This window comes from Hyperoodon ampullatus (assembly GCF_949752795.1).
Source record: "Hyperoodon ampullatus genome assembly, chromosome: 2".
NCBI lineage: Eukaryota > Metazoa > Chordata > Mammalia > Artiodactyla > Ziphiidae > Hyperoodon > Hyperoodon ampullatus.
Window position 1 is genome coordinate 69,605,699 of NC_136915.1, and position 19,419 is coordinate 69,625,117.

At 36.7% G+C, this 19,419-nt stretch overlaps 1 protein-coding gene and 1 pseudogene across 2 annotated transcripts; both read left to right on the forward strand.

The window, feature by feature from the left end:
* Positions 1–3,434: 3,434 nt before the first annotated feature.
* On the forward strand, positions 3,435–17,548 carry IFI44L (interferon induced protein 44 like; the record flags this gene model as incomplete). The annotated part of the gene is given in 10 exon segments (XM_079698022.1): positions 3,435–3,524; positions 3,526–3,706; positions 3,709–3,918; positions 4,446–4,494; positions 5,219–5,414; positions 11,889–12,018; positions 12,021–12,040; positions 13,501–13,672; positions 17,007–17,107; positions 17,378–17,548. Coding segments are annotated over 10 exon segments (1,320 nt in total).
* Positions 6,792–8,423, forward strand: LOC307048481 (chromodomain Y-like protein; annotated as a pseudogene). The gene has a single exon. The product of its transcript is annotated as a chromodomain Y-like protein (transcript).
* Positions 17,549–19,419: the final 1,871 nt, after the last annotated feature.

Here is a 19,419-nt window from a genome sequence, read left to right on the forward strand (position 1 = left end):
TCACATTCTCCTAATTATCATAATTTTATATAAGCCTCAGCTTGTTTTTCTTCAAAACTCTCTTGGCTCTTCTTTGCTCCTTGAAATATAATGTGAACTTTCAGATCATCTTCTTACATTCAATGGAAAGAATGTTCTTGGGCTTCTGATCGAGCTTGCACTGAATTGAAAGAGAAATTTTGGAAGAATTGATATCATTTTTAAGAAGGCTTTTCTCATCCAAGAAAGTTGGGTAAGTTGTTTTTTTTTTTTTTTGCTGTACGTGGGCCTCTCACTGCCGCGGTCCCTCCTGCCGCAGAGCACAGGCTCCGGACACGCAGGTCGAGCGGCCATGGTGCATGGGCCCAGCGACTCCACGGCACATGGGATCCTCCCGGACCGGGGCACGAACCCGCGTCCCCTGCATCGGCAGGCGGACTCCCAACCACTGCGCCACCAGGGAAGCCCGGGTAGGGGCTTTTTATTTGGGTCATTTTTCATGTCCTTTATAACATTCTTCATATAATTATCTCTTCAGAAGTTGCTCGCATCATTTAAAAAATTTATTCCTAGGAACATTATTTTATTTGCTGCTTCTGTGAATGAGGTTTAAAAAAAAATCTGCTTCACTTCTTTTTTCTTTAGGTTTGCTAATATTTTGCTGAGAATTTTTGCATCAGTATTTAGGAGTGAGACTAGCTTGCAATTTTCCTTGCTTATAATGCCATTGTAATGTGTTGGCCTCTAAATTATTCTCTTGAAGTGTTTAAGATTGTAAAGTTGATCCCTCAAAGTTTGGTTTAGCTATTGGACTCACTTATCCTTGAGTTTTATTTGTGGGAAGTCTTTAATGACGAATTCTGTTTTTTAAAATGGCTATGAGATTATTCATTTTTTTCTATTTATTTTCATATCAGTTTTGGTAAGTTTTGTTTTTCTCAGAATTGGCCCATTTCAAATTTGCCTATTTTCAAATTTATTTTTAAAAAACTGTTCAGTTTTGGGGCTTCCCTGGTGGCGTAGTGGTTGAGAGTCTGCCTGCCGATGCAGGGGACACGGGTTCGTGCCCCGGTCTGGGAGGATCCCACGTGCCGTGGAGCAGCTAGGCCTGTGAGACATGGCCAGTGAGCCTGCACATCTGGAGCCTGTGCTCCACAATGGGAGAGGCCACAACAGTGAGAGGCCCGCATACCGCAAAAAAAAAAAAAAAAAAAAAAAAAAAATTGTTCAGCTTAAACAATATTTTTATTGTTTGTAGCATATGTACTGATGTTCCTGTCTATATTCTTGACCTTGGTACATTGTCACCCCACCACCTTTTTTTCTTTATCAGTATCAGCAACGTTTTACACATCTTATTATTCTTTTTAAAAACTGACTTTGGTTCTATTGTTCTTCTCTTTGTATACTTATTTTTGCTTTATTAATTTTTGCTTTTACTTTTATTATTTATTTTCTTCTTTTTTCTTTGTGTTTAATTGGCTTTTCTTCTTGACGTTATAAAGTTGAAGTTTATATAATTCATTTTCAGCCCTTCTTATTTTCTAATACATGTATTTAATTATATACCTTTTTTACAGTACGTTTTAGCTTCATTTCACAAGTTTCGACAATAATATTTTATTATCATTTATTCAGTTTTCCAGATCTCATTAAGTTTTCTTATTTGATCCAGGGATTTCTAAGTAGTAGATTTCTTTATTTTCTAATGTATCAGGGGATCTATTTTATTTTTTTTCTGATTTCTAGCCTATATTCTTATTCAAAATTATAGTGCTTTGAAATGTTTTGAGACTTGCTTTTCATGTTTTGTGGGACTATTTTAATATATGTTCTATTCCTTCCTTCTCTCATTCTTAGACTCTAGTTGCACAGATGTTAGCTAATTTTACTGTACCTCTAGTCTCTTTTGTCCCTTGTTTTTCTTTCTCTTCTTTTTGTCTCATTGTTTCAGTTTGACATAGTTTCTTCCAACTAATTATTCCTTTTAAGTGTGTTTATTAACCTTCAGTTAAATGTATCTTCCAATTTTTAAATTTCAGATATATATTTTTTAAGTCCAGAATTTCCTTAAAATTTCTTTTTTCCATTTTACTGTCAACCATTCAACCTTATCTTTAACTTATTTGAACATACCAAGCTTAGTTATTTAAAAATTTCTGTGGGTAATTCCATTGTCAGTATGGATTTGTTTCTATTTTCTTTTCTGTTTTTTCTCTTGGTTTTCTATCATGTTGTTTTGTCTGCTCCCCTGTGTTTATGATGAGTGTGAGACATTGAATATCAATGAAATGTAGAGGTAATTTAAAGTTAAGAAAATGTTCTCTTCATCCAAAGTTTATTTTGCATCTGTCCTGTAGCTAGAGACACTGGCAATCCTCATTTGTCTTAATCTGATTATAGACTGAGAAGACTAGATGAAATTAAGTCTATCTCCCAGTCCACTGGTGCTTCTTCTCTGTAGCTCTTCATAATTGTCACGCATGGCCTCGGGGAGGGTTGTGAAGGCACCCTCTTTGTTGTGCTGTATTACCCTAGCTCTATGAATCTAGCAGAAGCTTTGCTGAACTTCTTAGCATCTTCTAAAGTTGACAGATGCATCAAATGCCAAGCTTACCTCTCTGTCTTCATTTCTTTTCCAAATCTTAGCTAATAACATAATTCTTCACTGTTTTTTTCTCTCCAATACTTTCAAATATATGTTTTACAGTTTATCCTGTGTTTCTAATTTTTCTTATTGAAAGAATTGGCCTGACGGCTAATGGTCTATTTTGCCATTTAGGCAAAGTAGACCATTTTAATCCTATTCAATTAAATAGGATTTAATCCTATTTAATCCTCTCATGTTTCAATTTCTTTCTTTGTACATTGTTTTCTGCATTAATTTCTCATTTTTATCTTCAAATTCATGGGTTGGCAAACTATGGCCTATGTGCTAGCCATCTATCTTTGTAGGAAAACTTCTACTGGAACACTGTCATGCGCATTTGTTTAAATATTGTTTGTGGCTGCTTTTGCCTTACATTGGCAAAGTTGAGTCATTATGGTAGAGACCTTATGACCCACTTAGACTAAAATTTTTACTATCTGTTATTAAGAAAAAGTGTGCTGATCCCTGTTCTAATTCATGAATTTTTCTCTATTTTTTTAATCCTGTTTATTTTTTCTACTGACCTTAAAAAATTAATGATATTTTAAATATCTAAATTATCTATTTTTTCATATCTACCTATAGTTATATATATGCATATATATGTATATATGTGTATGTGTGTGTGTATTATATATATATATATATATATATATATATATAATCTTTATAATCCAAATCCAAATAACATGCTTTAAGTGGGCAAGAGGAAAAAATAACTCACTGGAACTAGTATAGCAGAAACCACAATGCTATACTACTCTCTCAAACTATTAATTTTTTTTTTCTCACTAGATACAGAACAATGGCAGTGACAACCGCACTGACATGGAATGAAGAAAAGAGTCTGCAAAAGCTGCTTGGAAATGTTTCTTTGAGACTTCTTTATAAGTCTAAGTGTCCACGGAAACAGAATTAGAAATATGCATAATAGGTGCATTCGTCAGGGATCCACTATAACAATGATTTATCATCCCAAGAATATTTTTGGTATCTTTATGCTTGGGCATTATCCTGAAATGTCTGAAAGTTTTAGAGAGCCAAATACTTCCTTCTGTTTTTCATTTCCAAAGAATGAAAAATGGAAACGATGGCTGCATTTTTAAATTCAACGTCGGAAATTAGCGATGACCAACTGGTATTTCAGTTCTCTATTTCTCCCTATCAGTATTTATCTTTAGATTTATACAATAGAATCATTGTTATACCTAAACTTTTAGTGGAAAAATTAGGAGTAAAATCTGACTTAGGCTCCCGATTTTTGGAGTGTGAAGTTTTTCGAGTGGAAGGTATGTTAAATTAGATAATCCTACATTCTGGTTCTAGTCTTTGTGTTTGGTAGGTCATAATTAATCTATGTGAACAAGGAAAAAGGAGATAGACAATTGAATTTCATGCCACAAAATATTTTATAAGTTCAAAAATGAAACCTGGAAGGCCTAAAAGTTATGGGGTTATTACCCAGAAAGAATAGGCAGCTTTGATCAAAGTAAGTTGAGAAGTGTGAGTGAAGAGATGGAGATGGAGATGGAGAGAGAGAAAGGGTGGGGGGAATGCCTCAGTATTTTGACAACTGACACCTTTGGGGTCAGCTCGAGGACCTCTAGGCATAATTATATGAGTTTGCAGAGTGATTTAATGTACAAAGAAGAAAATTTTAGCTCATCTTCATCTTGTTATGCTGCCGACCCTAACTCCTAACCCAATAGCTCAGCTGGATTACGCAAGAAGACTCAATACCCTATTTAGAAGGTAGACTTGGCCACACTAAACCAGACAAGTTTAAACATTATTATGATACATTTATTTCCTTTAGGAATTAAGGATGATGCAGGCTACATAAACAGGATAAAAAGAGCCACACAGTAAGTTAGTTTCTTGGACTATCTATTACTCATTTCATTACTCACCAACTGTATAAATGGCCTGACAAATAGTAAAATTAAAAATTGTATCACTTGGAGTGATAAAAATCGGTTATAGTGTTCCTGACATAATGTGTTCAAGACAATTTAGAACAGCAACAAAAACAAAACCACTACCAACTGAAACTTTTAAGATCCACCTGATGACAATTTGACTTCATGTTTCACTTTGGCCCTGTTACATTCAAAGTTTCCCAGACAGAGTTGAGATGACCATTTTAGATAATTCCTCTGAATCCTTTCCTTGAGAATAAAGTTTTTGGGGAATCTCGAAAAATTTTAAAAACAAAGTCCCTTCTCCCAGTTTATAGATAAACACCTGCATTGCATATATTTTATTTTTATTTCTCCTTAATATAACCTTTTTACTGAAAATTTATCTTCAGTGTTCCTGTTATTTCTTATTAGATTTATATGGTCTAAGGCTAACAGTTTAGCAATGATTTGGTTGCTGGTTAATGTTTAACTTAGATATAGATAAGTGCATTTTCTTCAAGCACAAAATGTATAAACTTAGACACTTTCAAGTCATATGATAGATGTTAATATCAAAATAATAAGTAAGCATTAAACCATACTTTTCAGAGGGAAGAAAAGCGTCAGGAGAATTGTATTCTTCCTTATGGAAATTTGCCTGTTGTATTTAACTACTGCATTTTTACAGGCACAGAAATAGTCTCCTAGCAGACCTCAGAGCCTACAGGCCCTATGCAGACTTGGTTTCAGAAATCTGTATTCTCTTGTTGGGTCCAGTGGGGTCCAGAAAGTCTAGTTTTTTCAATTCAGTGAAGTCCATTTTCCAAGGCCATTTGACTCACCAAGCTATAGTGGGGTCTGATGTCACCAGCATTACTGAACAGGTAAGTTATTTCAGGATTTCCTGAGGATTTTGTTTTATGGATTACAATTATTATTTTATAAGAAATGACCATGAGAAGCAAAACAGTGATTTAAACCTTCACAGGGGTAAATCAATCTATCAATGCTCCTATAAAGACTATCTTAATTGTAAATAAATATATTTAAGGAAATAAGTATAATACTAACACCATTTTTTAAAATGTTACCTGAAAGACCTACCAATTACAGTGCAATATTTATCTAGAAACTTCCATTCTGTGCTTGTCAATGTTATCATACAAACAAAAAGAATAAAGGGAATTAATAGAAAATTTCATAATCAAGCTGTGTTTTTCTATGTTTGCTACATTCTAATATTGCTATTTTCTGATTGGGAATATGCTGTACATTGTCAATGCATAATTTAGCATAAGACAGCAATAGCTCATTTTAGTTTTGTGTCACATTCAATAACTGAAAGCATTTTCTAGGACTTTCAAGAATCACATCTTATTTCTTGATGTTGGCTATATTCTATCCATTTGAGTGGCTTTATTATGATACATCAGCCTAGCCTTAGGAGCCAAGGCAAGATACCACAACAGCAAATCAGTACATTAAGCATTGATTGAAATGTTTATGTTTGCTAAATACTGTGTTGCAATAGAGACCTAAGTGCAAATAATACTAGGTCCCTTTGCTGAGGGATCTCAGGGAGCAATGCAGGTAATAAACAAATAAGTAGTATTCAATGTGATAGATGCTATAATAGCGGTACTCATCAGGACAGAATTTCTCTGCCTTCTTTTTATGTTGAAAACTCCAAAGGCATTGCTTTAAGAGAAGATGTAAGTCCTGAATTCCAAATAGAATGCAAATACTATATACACTGAAGGAAAACAGGACAGAGTATTTTGTGAAGGAAATGGAATATTTTATTGTTCAGAGACCCTTCTTTCTGAAGAATTGAAGTAAAGGAAACAGGTTAATGGTTAAAGGCACTATGAATGTACCTATTGATCTTGAAATTTTATAATGTACTTTAAGTATCTAACTCTAATGCTTCATGTAATTCCTTTCATGTTGAGGTACCAGTAAACCCCATTCACTTAGATCAAAATCTCCAGTGGGATTGCTCCTAGGCATTTCATGGAGCAATGGGAGCTTTGACTCCATCACAAATTACAATAGGTTGAGATTCTTGGGAGAACTGAATAAGTGATTGGTTGGGCTGTTGAGCAGGGAAAGAAAATAACCTCTAATTTAAGATATTAGTCATTGTTCTGCCGAGATGTGGCATGGCTTTAACTCCCGATCTGAAGAGTCTTATCTTGAGTGGTACAGACTATCGAATACCAATCGTTCAGATAAATTTGGAAAAGGAGTAAACTCGTGTTATGTTGGTCTCCACTAACTCACATCAGGTTGAAAGGATCGTGGACAAAAGGAAAAACAGAAAAGGGAAGACAGAATATTTGGTTCGGTGGAAGGGCTACGACAGTGAGGATGACACCTTGGAGCCGGAGCAGCACCTGGTGAACCGAGAGGAGTATATCCACGATTTTAACAGGCTCCACACCGAGAAGCAGAAGGAGGGCACCTTCACCAGAACCAATCGGACCCCCCCGAACAATGCCAGGAAACAGATTTCCAGACCCACCAACAGCATCTTTTCCAAGGCCTCTCCTAAATCACTAGTGGTCGGCAAAGTTGCCCAAGAGCAGCTCGCTGTTTGCGGCCGGCCAGAAGTGCAGGAAGAACCCAGCCCTGTCCCTCTCGAACCGGAAGAACATGGACCTGGCCATGGCAGGTATAAAGATCCTCGTGCCCAAGAGCCCTATCAAAAGCAGGACCGCGGGGGACAGCTTTCAGAACGAGCGCCCCGAGAAACTGGACCCTGCCGAGCAAGGGCAGGAGGACACGGTGGTGCTGGAGGTGGCGGCCACAAAGCTGGTCCGGGCTCTGCCGGGCCCCGGCGCCTAGCGGCCTCGTATGGGGGGGCCGGCCCGAGATACACCCGCTGGTGCCTCAGGTGTCCGGCCCCCTGACCGCGGCCATGGCCACGGGGCTAGCCGTGAAGGGGAAAGGTTCCTCCCCGTTCACGGATGCGCTGACGGCCAACAAGACCACCAACTTGCAGACGTCGGTCACGGGAGTGACGGCCGGGAGGAGGAAATTCATCGACGACGGACGAGACCAGCCCTTCGACCAGCAGCAGTGAGGCAGACGGAAAGCACCTACAGGTACAGGGACATCGTTGTCCGGAAGCAGGAAGGCTTCACCCACATCCTGCTGTCCACGAAGTCGTCTGAGAACAACTCACTCAACCCAGAGGTGAGGACGGAAGTGCAGAGTGCCCAGAGCACGGCCACCGCCGAGACAGCAAGCCGGTGCTGCTCGGCGGCCCGGGCAGTGTCTTCTGCTGCAGCCTCAACTTCATCTACTTCATCCGGCGGCGCCTGACCGACGACCGGAAGAGGGAGAGCACGAAGATGGCTGAGGCCTTCAGAAACTTCCTGAACACCTTCATTCAGTTTAAGAAGCCTATCATTGCAGCCGTCAACAGCCCAGCCATTGGACGAGGAGTGTCCATACTGCCTCTCTGTGACGTGGTTTGGGCCAATGAAAAGGCTCTGTTCCAAACACCCGATACTATCCTCGGACAGAGGCCAGACCGCTGTACCACCGTTACGTTTCCCAAGGTAATGGGAGGAGCATCTGCGAATGAAACGCTGCTCAGCAGGCAGAAGCTGACGGCGCAGGCGGCGTTCGGCAAAGGCCTGGGCCCTCAGGTGTTCTGGCCGGGGACGTCCTTTACCGGGGAAGTCATGGTCCGCCTTAAGGAGCTCGCCTCCTGCAATCCGGCTGTGCTCGTGGAATCCAAGGCCCTCGTGCACTGCAGCAGGAAGCTGGAGCTGGAGCAGGCCAACGAGAGGGGGGAGTGCGAGGTGCTGAAGCAAATCTGGGGCTCGGCCCAGGGCATGGACTCCATGCTCAAGTACCTGCAGAGGAAGATCGACGAGCTCTGATGGCCGGGCTGCCCCCAGACGACCCTGGAATCGCATGGCGCAGGGCGGCTGGGGCTCCCCGGGGCCCGGACCCACCCTCACAGCCTGAAACATGTTCACTCGGTGCTCACGCTTGGAAGCAGCACTTGAAAGAGACAAGCAATTAATTACCAAGGAGTTTCTAAGTACTGTAACTTTAAAATAAATAACTACAAAGCTCCTTTGTCCAAATGTCATTATTTTATACTTAATACACACACAAATATAAAAGTATAATGGAGAGCTCTGGGCTGCTCTTTGAGGCTCTAATTTTTGTTATCTTTGGCTAGGACTATATAAAAAAGAAGGGTGTTTTCCTGGTTTGGGTGTCAGAAAAGTCTGGAATAATGTTTGTTTTCTTTGTTTTTTCCCCTCTAGAAAACAGAATCTAAAGAGGTGTTAGCCAGCCTTGCCTCCCTTGCCCCAAATAGAAATATAGAAAAATCTGAGGTATGGCCTTGTCTCCAAGAAGGTACAAAACCTCAGAGATGGAAAATTCTAAATCAGTAGGAAGACTTATCTTTCAAGATAAGTATTTCTGATTAAACACGCACTGATGAACATACCCCCAAGACTAAAACGCATGTAGGATTCACGCTGAGAAGTCAATTGCTTCTCCCTTCTTTTAAAAATATGTCTGATTCTTACCCAGTTGACAGGAAGAAACCACTCTCTCTAGGGGAAAGCTTGTTTTGCTGTATTAGTGAATCACTGAATAGCGGTAAGTATGATATATAAGTTATAAGTTAATCTTAGTGGGTTTATAATTAGTTTTTTCTGACCTTTTGAAAAATAACTACATAAGGGGCTTCCCTGGTGGCGCAGTGGTTGAGAGTCCGCCTGCCGATGCAGCGGACACGGGTTCGTGCCCCGGTCCGGGAGGATCCCACATGCCGCGGAGCGGCTGGGCCAGTGAGCCATGGCCGCTGAGCCTGCGAGTCTGGAGCCTGTGCTCCGCAACGGGAGAGGCCACAACAGTGAGAGGCCCGCGTACCGCCAAAAAAAAAAAAAAAACAAAAAACTACATAAGTGCTTCTTGTTGCTGGGTGAAGACTACTACTTTATATACAGTTTTGGTTTTCTATTTACAGATATGATTGATGTATTACACCAAAAATAAAAGTATTTTTATGTTTATAAAGTGTAATTTTTAGTTCACTTAGAATATATTTTATTTAATAAGTTAAAATTCTTTTGGCACACTATTAAATGCAGAAACTCCTTTTTAAGAGAAAGAACTACCTTATATCGACATTTAATGTTCTTGGTCTCTGCTTTCACGTCAACACAATATACCAAGTACAGATCGCTGTCCAAAGAGTGCCGTGTGTAAATAAACACCCGCATTCCTGCCTGGAGTGGGGACTGATTCCTGATTCCAGATGTCTACCATTCAGTAGGTTTCTGAGCTTGCAATCGTATGGAATGTATGAAGAATGAAATAAAATCAAAACCTTATTTTGTACAGTTTTGACATTTATACTTAAAACTGACCACCTCCTGGCCTCAGAGAGCTGTACAGCATGTAAATCTGCCTTTACCTTGGATTGGTTGGTGCAGTAATTTTGCATCTTTGGGACCTACTTTTTTCGTTCAGTAGTTTGAACTATATATAAAATGTACAATCAGTAAACTTTTTATAGAATAAATATTCAGCTGTGAAACGTGGTTAAATGAAACTAATATTTCTTTACACATTTGAAAACAAACAAAAACACAAATTACAATAGGCTACAGGGGGATTCTCCACTTCCTCGTTTAGAGTGGGAGAATGGAGATTATTGTCTGGTGTCTCTGAGAAGTCCTTTTCTTTGTGATTCTTCCCAAATCTTCCACAGTTGTGTCTATGTTGGAAGTGTATTTGACCAATAAATAAATTTTTTTCAGAGTTTTCCTGAAAAATAGTCTTGGGATCAGATTGAGTGTGTCTAGAAAAGAAGCTTTGTTAAAGTAGTGTTTCTTAAAGTGAGGTTTGTGGACCCCTGAGAGTCCCTGAAACTCTTTTAGGGGATCTGTGAGCTTAAAACTCTTTTTAAAACACTAAGATGCTTTTTGCTCTTTCTAGTGTATTAACATTTGAACTGATCAAACAAATATAATTTTATCTGTTGACACCTTAGCATCAATCAAGCAATGACACCAAACACTACTACAGTCGCTGTAATCTTCCCTACCACTGAGTTTGCAGTAAAAACAAACAAAATGCCAGTTTCACTTAAGAATTTCCTTGATGAATCAGTAACGATTATTGATTTTATTTAAACTCAACTTTTAAATGCACATCATTTAAAAATTTTGTGTGATGAAATGGGAAGTGCATATAAAGTGCTCCTAATGCATGTCAAAATATGGTGGTTGTCTAGCAAGGGCATTAGTGCAATTGAGTTGTAAGCTGAACTTTTCTCATGTAACACTTTTGATTGAAAAGACAACTGAAAGACTTGCTGATTCATACTTGGGTATTTGGTAGACATTTTTGGGGAAAATGCACGAAATGAGCCTGTCACTTCAAGGACAACAACTCACAGTGTTTGTTACCAAAGATAACATTTGAGCTTTTAAGAAAAAATTAGAATGTTGGGAAACTTGTATCCACCACTTTGAGATTGGAAACTAAAGAACTTAAAGACTTATCTAATGAGATTGATGATGGTATTAACAAATATGATGTTTTAATATTGTACAATGAAATGTGCCAATATTTGGACCATCCAGATAAGCCAGTGAACCAATATTTTCAAATGACCAATGCATCAGTTTACAAAATCATGGATGGATAAAAGATATATTCAAAGTGTAAGATAGATCAACGAACTTAATGTAATAGTATGAACACGTCACGGATTTCACATTGCAGCTAATCTTTGAGAAATTATCACTTGTTCAGCTTTGATGTATTATTAATGAGGAATGTCTATAATTCTCTGAAATCTGTTAAATTAAATACTCCCTCCTTGCCTACTACATGTATGTGTGAGGCCAGATTTTTTTCATATACTTCAACCAAAACAGTATATCACAACAGATTGAATGCAGAGGCAAATATGAGAATCCAGCTGTTTTCTATTAATTTAGACATTAAAGAGAATTGCAAAAAGTAAATCAATTCCACTCTTTTCTATAATTTTTTTGGAAAATAATTTTTTTTGTAAAATTGATAATTAGGTTAACATGTAACAGGTTCATAATTGTATTTTTAAATGATTTAAGAAATATTTAAAATTTTTGTTTTAATTTCTAGTATGTTACATGTCAATAGATATAACTCACACAAATAAAATAACTTTGGGACCCTCAATAATTTTTAAGAGTCTAAGTTGATCCTGAGACCAAAATGTTTGAGGACCACAGTTTAAAAATATTAACCAGTTTCTATTTTTCCTATTTTCATGTCTTGAAGGCTAGTTGAAGAATGAACTTTTATACTTGATGTGTTTTGTTTTACAGTATAGGATATATTCTATTAAAGATGTAAAAGATGGTAAATCTCTGCCATTTATGTTGTGTGACTCCATGGGGCTGGATGAGAAAGAGGGAGTAGGCTTTTATGTGGCAGACATACCCCACATCTTAAAAGGCTGGTGCCAGACAGATATCAGGTAAGAATCCTTCAATGTCTAAAACATTTCAAATCATTTTCATCAATGCTTTTCATTGACTTTTTACCCCAGGCAGTTTCAACTGTCATAAAGTGGTTTTAACACCAACCAATACTACTGTACTTTAATAAGTATTCGAGTAAGGAAAGTAGATAACAGCCCTTATTTTCTATAGCATTAAGAAATATAGCCAAAAGGCAAGATTCTACTCATATAGGTTCCAGGAAAATTTCAGGAGGAACTGTGTTTATATCATTCTTTATAATGATGTAAAATAGTAGGAAAGTAGTAGTATAATCTCTTGAACTTTAATAATCACTTAGGTAAAATATTGAAACAACCACTTTTTGTTGAAGTGTGATGTTATACTGAAAGTAATCAGGCTTCACTACTTAAATACTTAGATTCAAAGGTTGGCTCTGCCACCAATTATGTGTGTACCCATAAGCAAGTTACATACTTGTCTCTGTAAGTCTTAGTTTTTTCATGTGTGTGTGAAATGTAGATAATGCTAATGCTCATCTCACAGGTGGCTAAGAAGATTAAATGAGAAGATGTACTCTAAGTTCTCAAAAAGTTAACCATTATTATCACCTTTCTTTTAGGCACAATAAAATCAGCCTCAGTTTCTAAGCAGTGACTTCTTTTGCCTCTCAATTGTGCTTGATTGGAAACCTTAACTATGCACTTATTTATTTAAAAACTGTTGATTAAAAACCTAATTTGTGTCAGATACTACACTAGTTTTGAATATGAACATAATCCTATCCTCAAGAAGCTCACAATCTAAAAAGACATAAAGATACAGGGCGGAGGAGCAGGGTAGAGAAATGGGAGAAATCATGGACATATGAGCACCTTCATTTTTCACAGCACAGAGTCAATCAATTCAGTCCAACATTGAAACATATAGTTAAAAAAATAATGAACCCAGCCTTGTATTATGTTTTATAATTATTTTCTTAACCCTTGAAAGATTATTGTCCTGTGGTAAGGTGATGTTAATTTAAAATTTGGTATTTTTTTCACTTTAGTTTCTTTTTCTTCTGTAAAATTAAAAGAAATTATAGTGTTTTAGTTTAAATGACGTTTTCAATATATTTTTCTCTTGCCTTTTCTCTCAGTTAGTCCATTTAAGTATGCAAGAGTTTTGAAATTAGGTTTTAAAAAAACATTATTTGTACTTGTCTGAAATATTTCCACTATGGATAATTAAGTTATAATCACCATTTTTGCCAAAACAATGGAGTGTGTTGTTTTATAAAGAAGACATAATGGCGCCATGCTAACAGTGGAGAGGAAGCATGAAAGGGGTGCTACTAACTAATCTGGGGAAGGAGTATTGGGGGGAAGGGAAGGTTTTGGGTTGGAAGTTAGTGGTGGGCATGTTTGAAACATGAATTTTATCTGAAAGAATTCAGCAGAGACTCTCTAAATGTTACCTTATGTTTCTGTAACAGTTCAGTCCCCATAAACCAATTACACCCAAGCATCCTACTTTCATCACCTCTCCATCACTGAAAGACAGGATTCACTGTGTGGCTTATGTCTTTGATATCAACTCTACTGACAATCTCTCCTCTAAAATGGTGGCAAAGTTCAAACAAGTTCAGAAAGAAATATTAAACTGCAGTGTACTTATTAAAGTATTTTTACTTGGAAATAATGCTATATTCACAGGAAATTGCAAAAAGAGTACAGCAAGCTCCCATGCCCCCTTCATCCAATTTCCTGAGCCCTGGGTTAGTTGGTGGCAACAGCAGATGGAGATACTCCAAAGGCTTTACTGAAAGCAGGACCCTAAATCCTAGTCTTCATTCCTTAAAGATTAGAAAGGCCATAGTATTTTTTGTCATGTGTGATTTTCCTGTGGCTAGATAGGGGAGTCACCTCCCCACATTATGTGACTAGACCAGAAAGTTTAAAACTGGGAGATATAACACTCTTATAATGTGTGGTATAGCTTTGTCATTTTGTCACATGTGTAGATTTGTGTAACCGCCACTACAATCAAGATACAGAACTACTCTATCACCACAAGGTCTTTGTCATGGTATCCCCCAATCCTCACCATCCATAGTTTTTGGCAGCAACTAATCTCTCCTCCAGCTCCATACTTTTGTCATTTTGAGAATGTTATACAAATGGAATCCAACAGTATGTCTGATTTGAGACTGGCTTTTTTTGCTCAGCCTAATATCCTTTGAATTCCATCGAAGTTGTTGTGTATATCAATTGTTCATTCCTTTTTATTGTTGAGTAGTAATCCATGGTATAGATATCCCACAGTTGTTTTAACCATTGTTTATCAAAGGACGTTTTGATTACTTCTGCTTTTTGGCTATTGCAAATAAAGCTCCTTTGAATATTAGTGTGCAGGTTTTTGTGTGGACATATTCTTCTGGGATAATTCCCTGAAATTGTGATTTTTGGGTCCTATGCTAAGTGTGTGTTTAATTTTTTAAGAAACCACCAAACCACTCTTCAGAATTACTGCACATTTTATATTTTAACAATATATGAGAGATCTAGTTTCTCTGTATTCTTGCTAGTATTTGCCATTATTTCTATTTTTTAAAAATTTAACTCTTCTAATAGGTGTATAGTGATATAGCTCATCATGGTCTTAACTTGCATTGCCCTAATGATGAATTACATTGAACATATTTTAATGTACTTATTTGTTTGTATGTGTCTTCCTCAGGGAAATGTCTCTTCATGTCTTTGACCTATTTTCTATTTGGACACTTTGGTTTTTTACTGTTGAGTTTTAAGAGATCCATAAATTCTAGATATGAGTCAATTATCAGATATATGGTTTACAAATAGTTTCTCCCAATGCTCAGTTGTCTTTTCATTATCTTAACAGAGACTTTCACAAAACTAAATTTAAAAAATTTTGGTGAACTCCAATTTATCAATTTTTTCTTTTAAGAATCATGCTTTTCATTTTGTTTCTAAAATCCGTTACCAAGGTATAAGTCCCCAAATTTTTTCTTTGTTTTCTTCTAAAAGTTTTATAGTCTTAGTTTTTACATTTGAATATATGATTAATTCTGAATCACTTTTTGTGTAAGATGTGAGGTGTAGGTCAAGGTTTATTTTATTTTATTTTGCCTATGGATATTCAATTGCTCCAGCACCACTTGTTGAAAAGATTATCATTGCTCCATTGTATTGCTTTTGCACTGTTGTCAAAAATTCATTGTCCTTGCTTTTGTGCATCTATTTCTGGGTTCTGTATTCTGTTCTCTTGATCTATGTGTTCATTCTTCTACCAACACCACACAGTCTTTATAACTGTAGCTATATAATAATAAAAATATAGGTCTTAAAGTGGGTAAAATAATTCCTCCCATGTTATTCTTATTTGTCAAAATTGTTTTAGCTATTCTAGTACCTTTACATTTCCATGGGAATTTTAGAATTACCTTGTCTATTTCTACAAAAAAATCTTGGTGGGATATTGATAGTTTGTTAGCTCTAGGAAGATTTTTTGTTGAGTTCTTAGGATTTCATGCCATCTCAGATGGGGACAATTTTATGTCTTCCTTTTCAATTTGTATGTGTTTTATTTCCTTTGCTTGTCTTACTGTCCTGGATAGGACTTCCAATACTATGTTGAATAATAGTGGTGAGAGCAGATACCCTTGCCTTGTTTCTGATCTTAGGAGGAAAGTATCCAGTGTTTCACCACTATGATGTCAACTATGGGTTTTTAATAATAGTTCTTTATTAAGTTGAGGAAGTTCTTCTTTATTCCTACTTCTCTAGGAGTTTTTTTTTTTTTTTAATCATGAATGGGTGTTGAATTTTGCCAAATGGTTTTTCTCCATAGATTGATATGATCCTGGGAGTTTTTCCCCTTTATCTTGTTTGTATCATGGATTATATTGACTGAATTTGAATCTTAAGCCAACTTTGTCTCTTTAGGAAAAAAAAACCATGTGTTCATGGTGCATAATTCTTTTTATGTATTGCTGAATCCTGTATGATAATATTTTATTAAGAATTTTTGCATCTATATTTATGAGGAATATTGGTCTGTAGTTGTGTTTTTTTATTTTTTTATTTTTTAAATTTCTGCGGTCTTTGTCAGGTTTTGGTCTCAGGGTAATATTGGTGTTATAAAATGAGTTGGGAAGTGTTCCTTCCTCTTTCATTTTCTGGAAGAGATTGTGTAGAACTGGTATTAATTTCTTTTTAAATGTCTGGTAGAATTCTCCAGTAAAGCCATCTGGGCCTGAAGATTTCTTTTTCAGGAGTTTTTAAAACCACAAATTCAATTTAAAAATAGTTTTAGAGTTATTAAAATTATATATTTCATATTAGATGAGTTGTGGTAGTTTGTAGTGTGTAGTTTTAGTCTATTTCTTCTAAGTTGTCAAATTTATGCATGCAGGGTTGTTTGTAGTATTTTCTTATTCTTTTTATGTCTTTGGGGTTTGTAGGGATATCCCCTCTGTCCTTTCTGGGGAATCAGTTATTAGTAAAGCAGAACTTTGATTCGGTTAGGAGGCGAGTGTGATTTACTCATCTGATCTCTGCGGTTTGAGGGAAAAAGCAAGAGGTCCTTGGTAGAACTGTGAAATCAGTGTACTTTGCTTTTATAAATGCTCACACACAACCCTCCTCACTTTCTCTTTCTTGGGGTTCTTTTGTAGTCTTCAAGATTCAGCAACCACTTTTACCCCCTGGACACTTTAAAACACACTATTTGAATGGGATAGTAGCTGATTGCAACTTACTGTGAATTTAATTGCATTTAGAAATGATCTCTCACTTTGGAAGGAATCATTTCTCCTGTTAGAAGAACTTCAAGTCTCATATTGAGATTTCTTGGGGATATTGCATTCTCCTGATCTCAAATTTACGTTACAGAGTACTGTTTTCACACATATTTAATTACCTTGTTGACACGCTTCTGTTTATGATATAAAATAACTGATTTATCTATTTGATATAGGTGTAGCACATGTAGCATTGCTTACTAAAGTGAATAATTGCTATGCGGTTCTTCAAGACAACTTCTTAAAGATGAATAAATCTATGATTTCTCAAAGCCAGGTAAGGAATACTTTTTGCAACTAGATAGTATTGTAATAGTGTTGTACTGTGTGTGTGTGTGTGTGCACTCACACTACATATTCACCAGTAAATGAAGAAATGGATCAATTGCCTGGTTGACTCAAGTTTATACCCCACTTTAAAATAATGATCTGAATTATAATTATATTCAGAAAATATTAAGCCATTGCTTTTTCTGTTTCTTGAATTATATTTAAATCAGTCAAATTTCAGATATAAGACATGCTTATTAAATTGATTTTTCCACAGATACAGAATGCCAACAAGATGCTAGGCATTCCTCTTTCTAATATCTTGGTGGTTGAAAAGTATGCTTCAGAGCGGGAGATGGATCCTTTAAAGGACATTTTGATCCTCACTGCACTGAAGCAGATGTTCCAGGCTGCAGATGACTTCTTAGAGGATTTGCCTCTTGAGTAAACAGGTGATCTGGCCCCGTTCTGCTCCTCTCACAAGCTTTTGGAAAAACTCTAAGCTATACCTCAGTTGGATGGCTGGTACCATCTGCCTGTTCTAGTCCTGACAGCCATGTTACAATATGTGCTTTGTTTTCACTCTTTTTATGTTTTGTTTTCAGAGGCAATTGTGGGAATGTTCCAGCTCTGCATGTGACATCAGTTGCCTTGATTCAGACACTTGGCCCAAACCAGGGTTGCTGACAGCCTCTTTGAGACTCTGCTTCTATTCATGTTTTACCTTCTGTCTCTGACAACATCTAACTGATGGTTCCTTCTAGGATCAGTCACACCTCAAGTGCAAAGGCCAACCTTGAGCAGTGGTGGGCCAACATACGCTCTATTGCAAACCACCCTTTGTATTTCTGCACTATTTACAATTTAATTTATATGACACCTTTCTAAATCTCCTCAGCAAAATTAACTATTCCCTTATTATTTATCCATAACACTTAATTTTAAACTCTATGCAAGTACTAATCACATTGAATATAAACTGGTTACATAGTTATCTTCTTTTCTAAATAAATTGTGAGTCTTTTAAGAAACAGAGTTTGGATTTTACTTATCTTTGTATTCACAGAAATTAGCATAGTGCCTGGCAGGGAGCAAGCATACCTGCTAGTAAGCATCTCTCTCAACCTCCCCAGAGTGATATCATGTATTTAAAATTTTCTCCTTATAGAGGAGAAGACTAGGAGAGAATGAAATGCTGGAGATAAATAAAGGAGGGAGAATGTTTCACTTATCTCTGGATGACAATATGATTTAAGTTAATTAAAAAGAACAAGTATTTCTAAAGGACTTGCATTTTGTTTCTGTAAAAAAAAAAGCTTTTTCTTCTAATGAACCCATGCCTGATTTTCATTAATTGAATTCCAAACCATCCTAGCCATGTTCCCAAAGTAGAGTGATCAAATATGTTTACTAGTGCAAGTCAATAACACAGTTGTCTTATACAGGTGCTCCCAAATGATTCTAAAGTTCTCGGGGTGGCTGAAGAAGTTAGAACTATTAATAAAGATAAAAAAAATAATTCCAGAAAATAGGTTTCAGTGTTTTTTTTTTCCTCTCTTTTTTCTCTTAACTCTCTTCTTCAATTTTCTAAGTCTTTTTCAAATGAATATGCTTTGGCTCAATAGTTATTTATATTAAAGCAGTCTAATTTACTTATAATCAGAATTATTATCTTTTTTAGGGAAGTCCTGGGTATTACAAGGGCAAGAATTCCTTAGGGATAGTTAAGGAAAAAGGAATATTTCCTAAAGCAAAGCTGCAGGTGAAGCTGTGCTCAAATGAATGTCCAGGAGCCATGATTCAATGGAAGAGATGGATGGGGTCTTTAAAAAAGATCTAGGAATAGAAAGGTCATAAGTATTGAGGAAGAGAGCCCAAAGTAGATATTGGGAACAAAATTAGAGTGGCAGCCGGGATGGTTATGATATGTATGTAGGATGCAACGGGTCCAAAAAGTAAGGTATGTTTTCTCTATGTAATCCAGGGAGAAAAACAAGCCATGGCCGTTGTTGGTTGGGAAAGACTGAAGGTGATTGAAGACCCACCATTGTTTTCACAAACTATAGGGCCATAACACATCTTTCTCCAAGGTGGAGTCAGCAAAAATCTGGGCAGAGGAAAGTTTTACTAGATGTAAAGTTAGATTCAAGGTAGAACTTCTTTACTCTATTTGAAGGGGTAGCATGGAACACCCTTATGAGGGAGATGGAGACACTGAAAAGAAGAGAAGTAATGGAATGATTAAGAGAGATAAACAATGAGGGACTGTCCAGGTGAACCAACATTGTTTGAGAGTACAAATGTTGAGGCTAAGTTTTT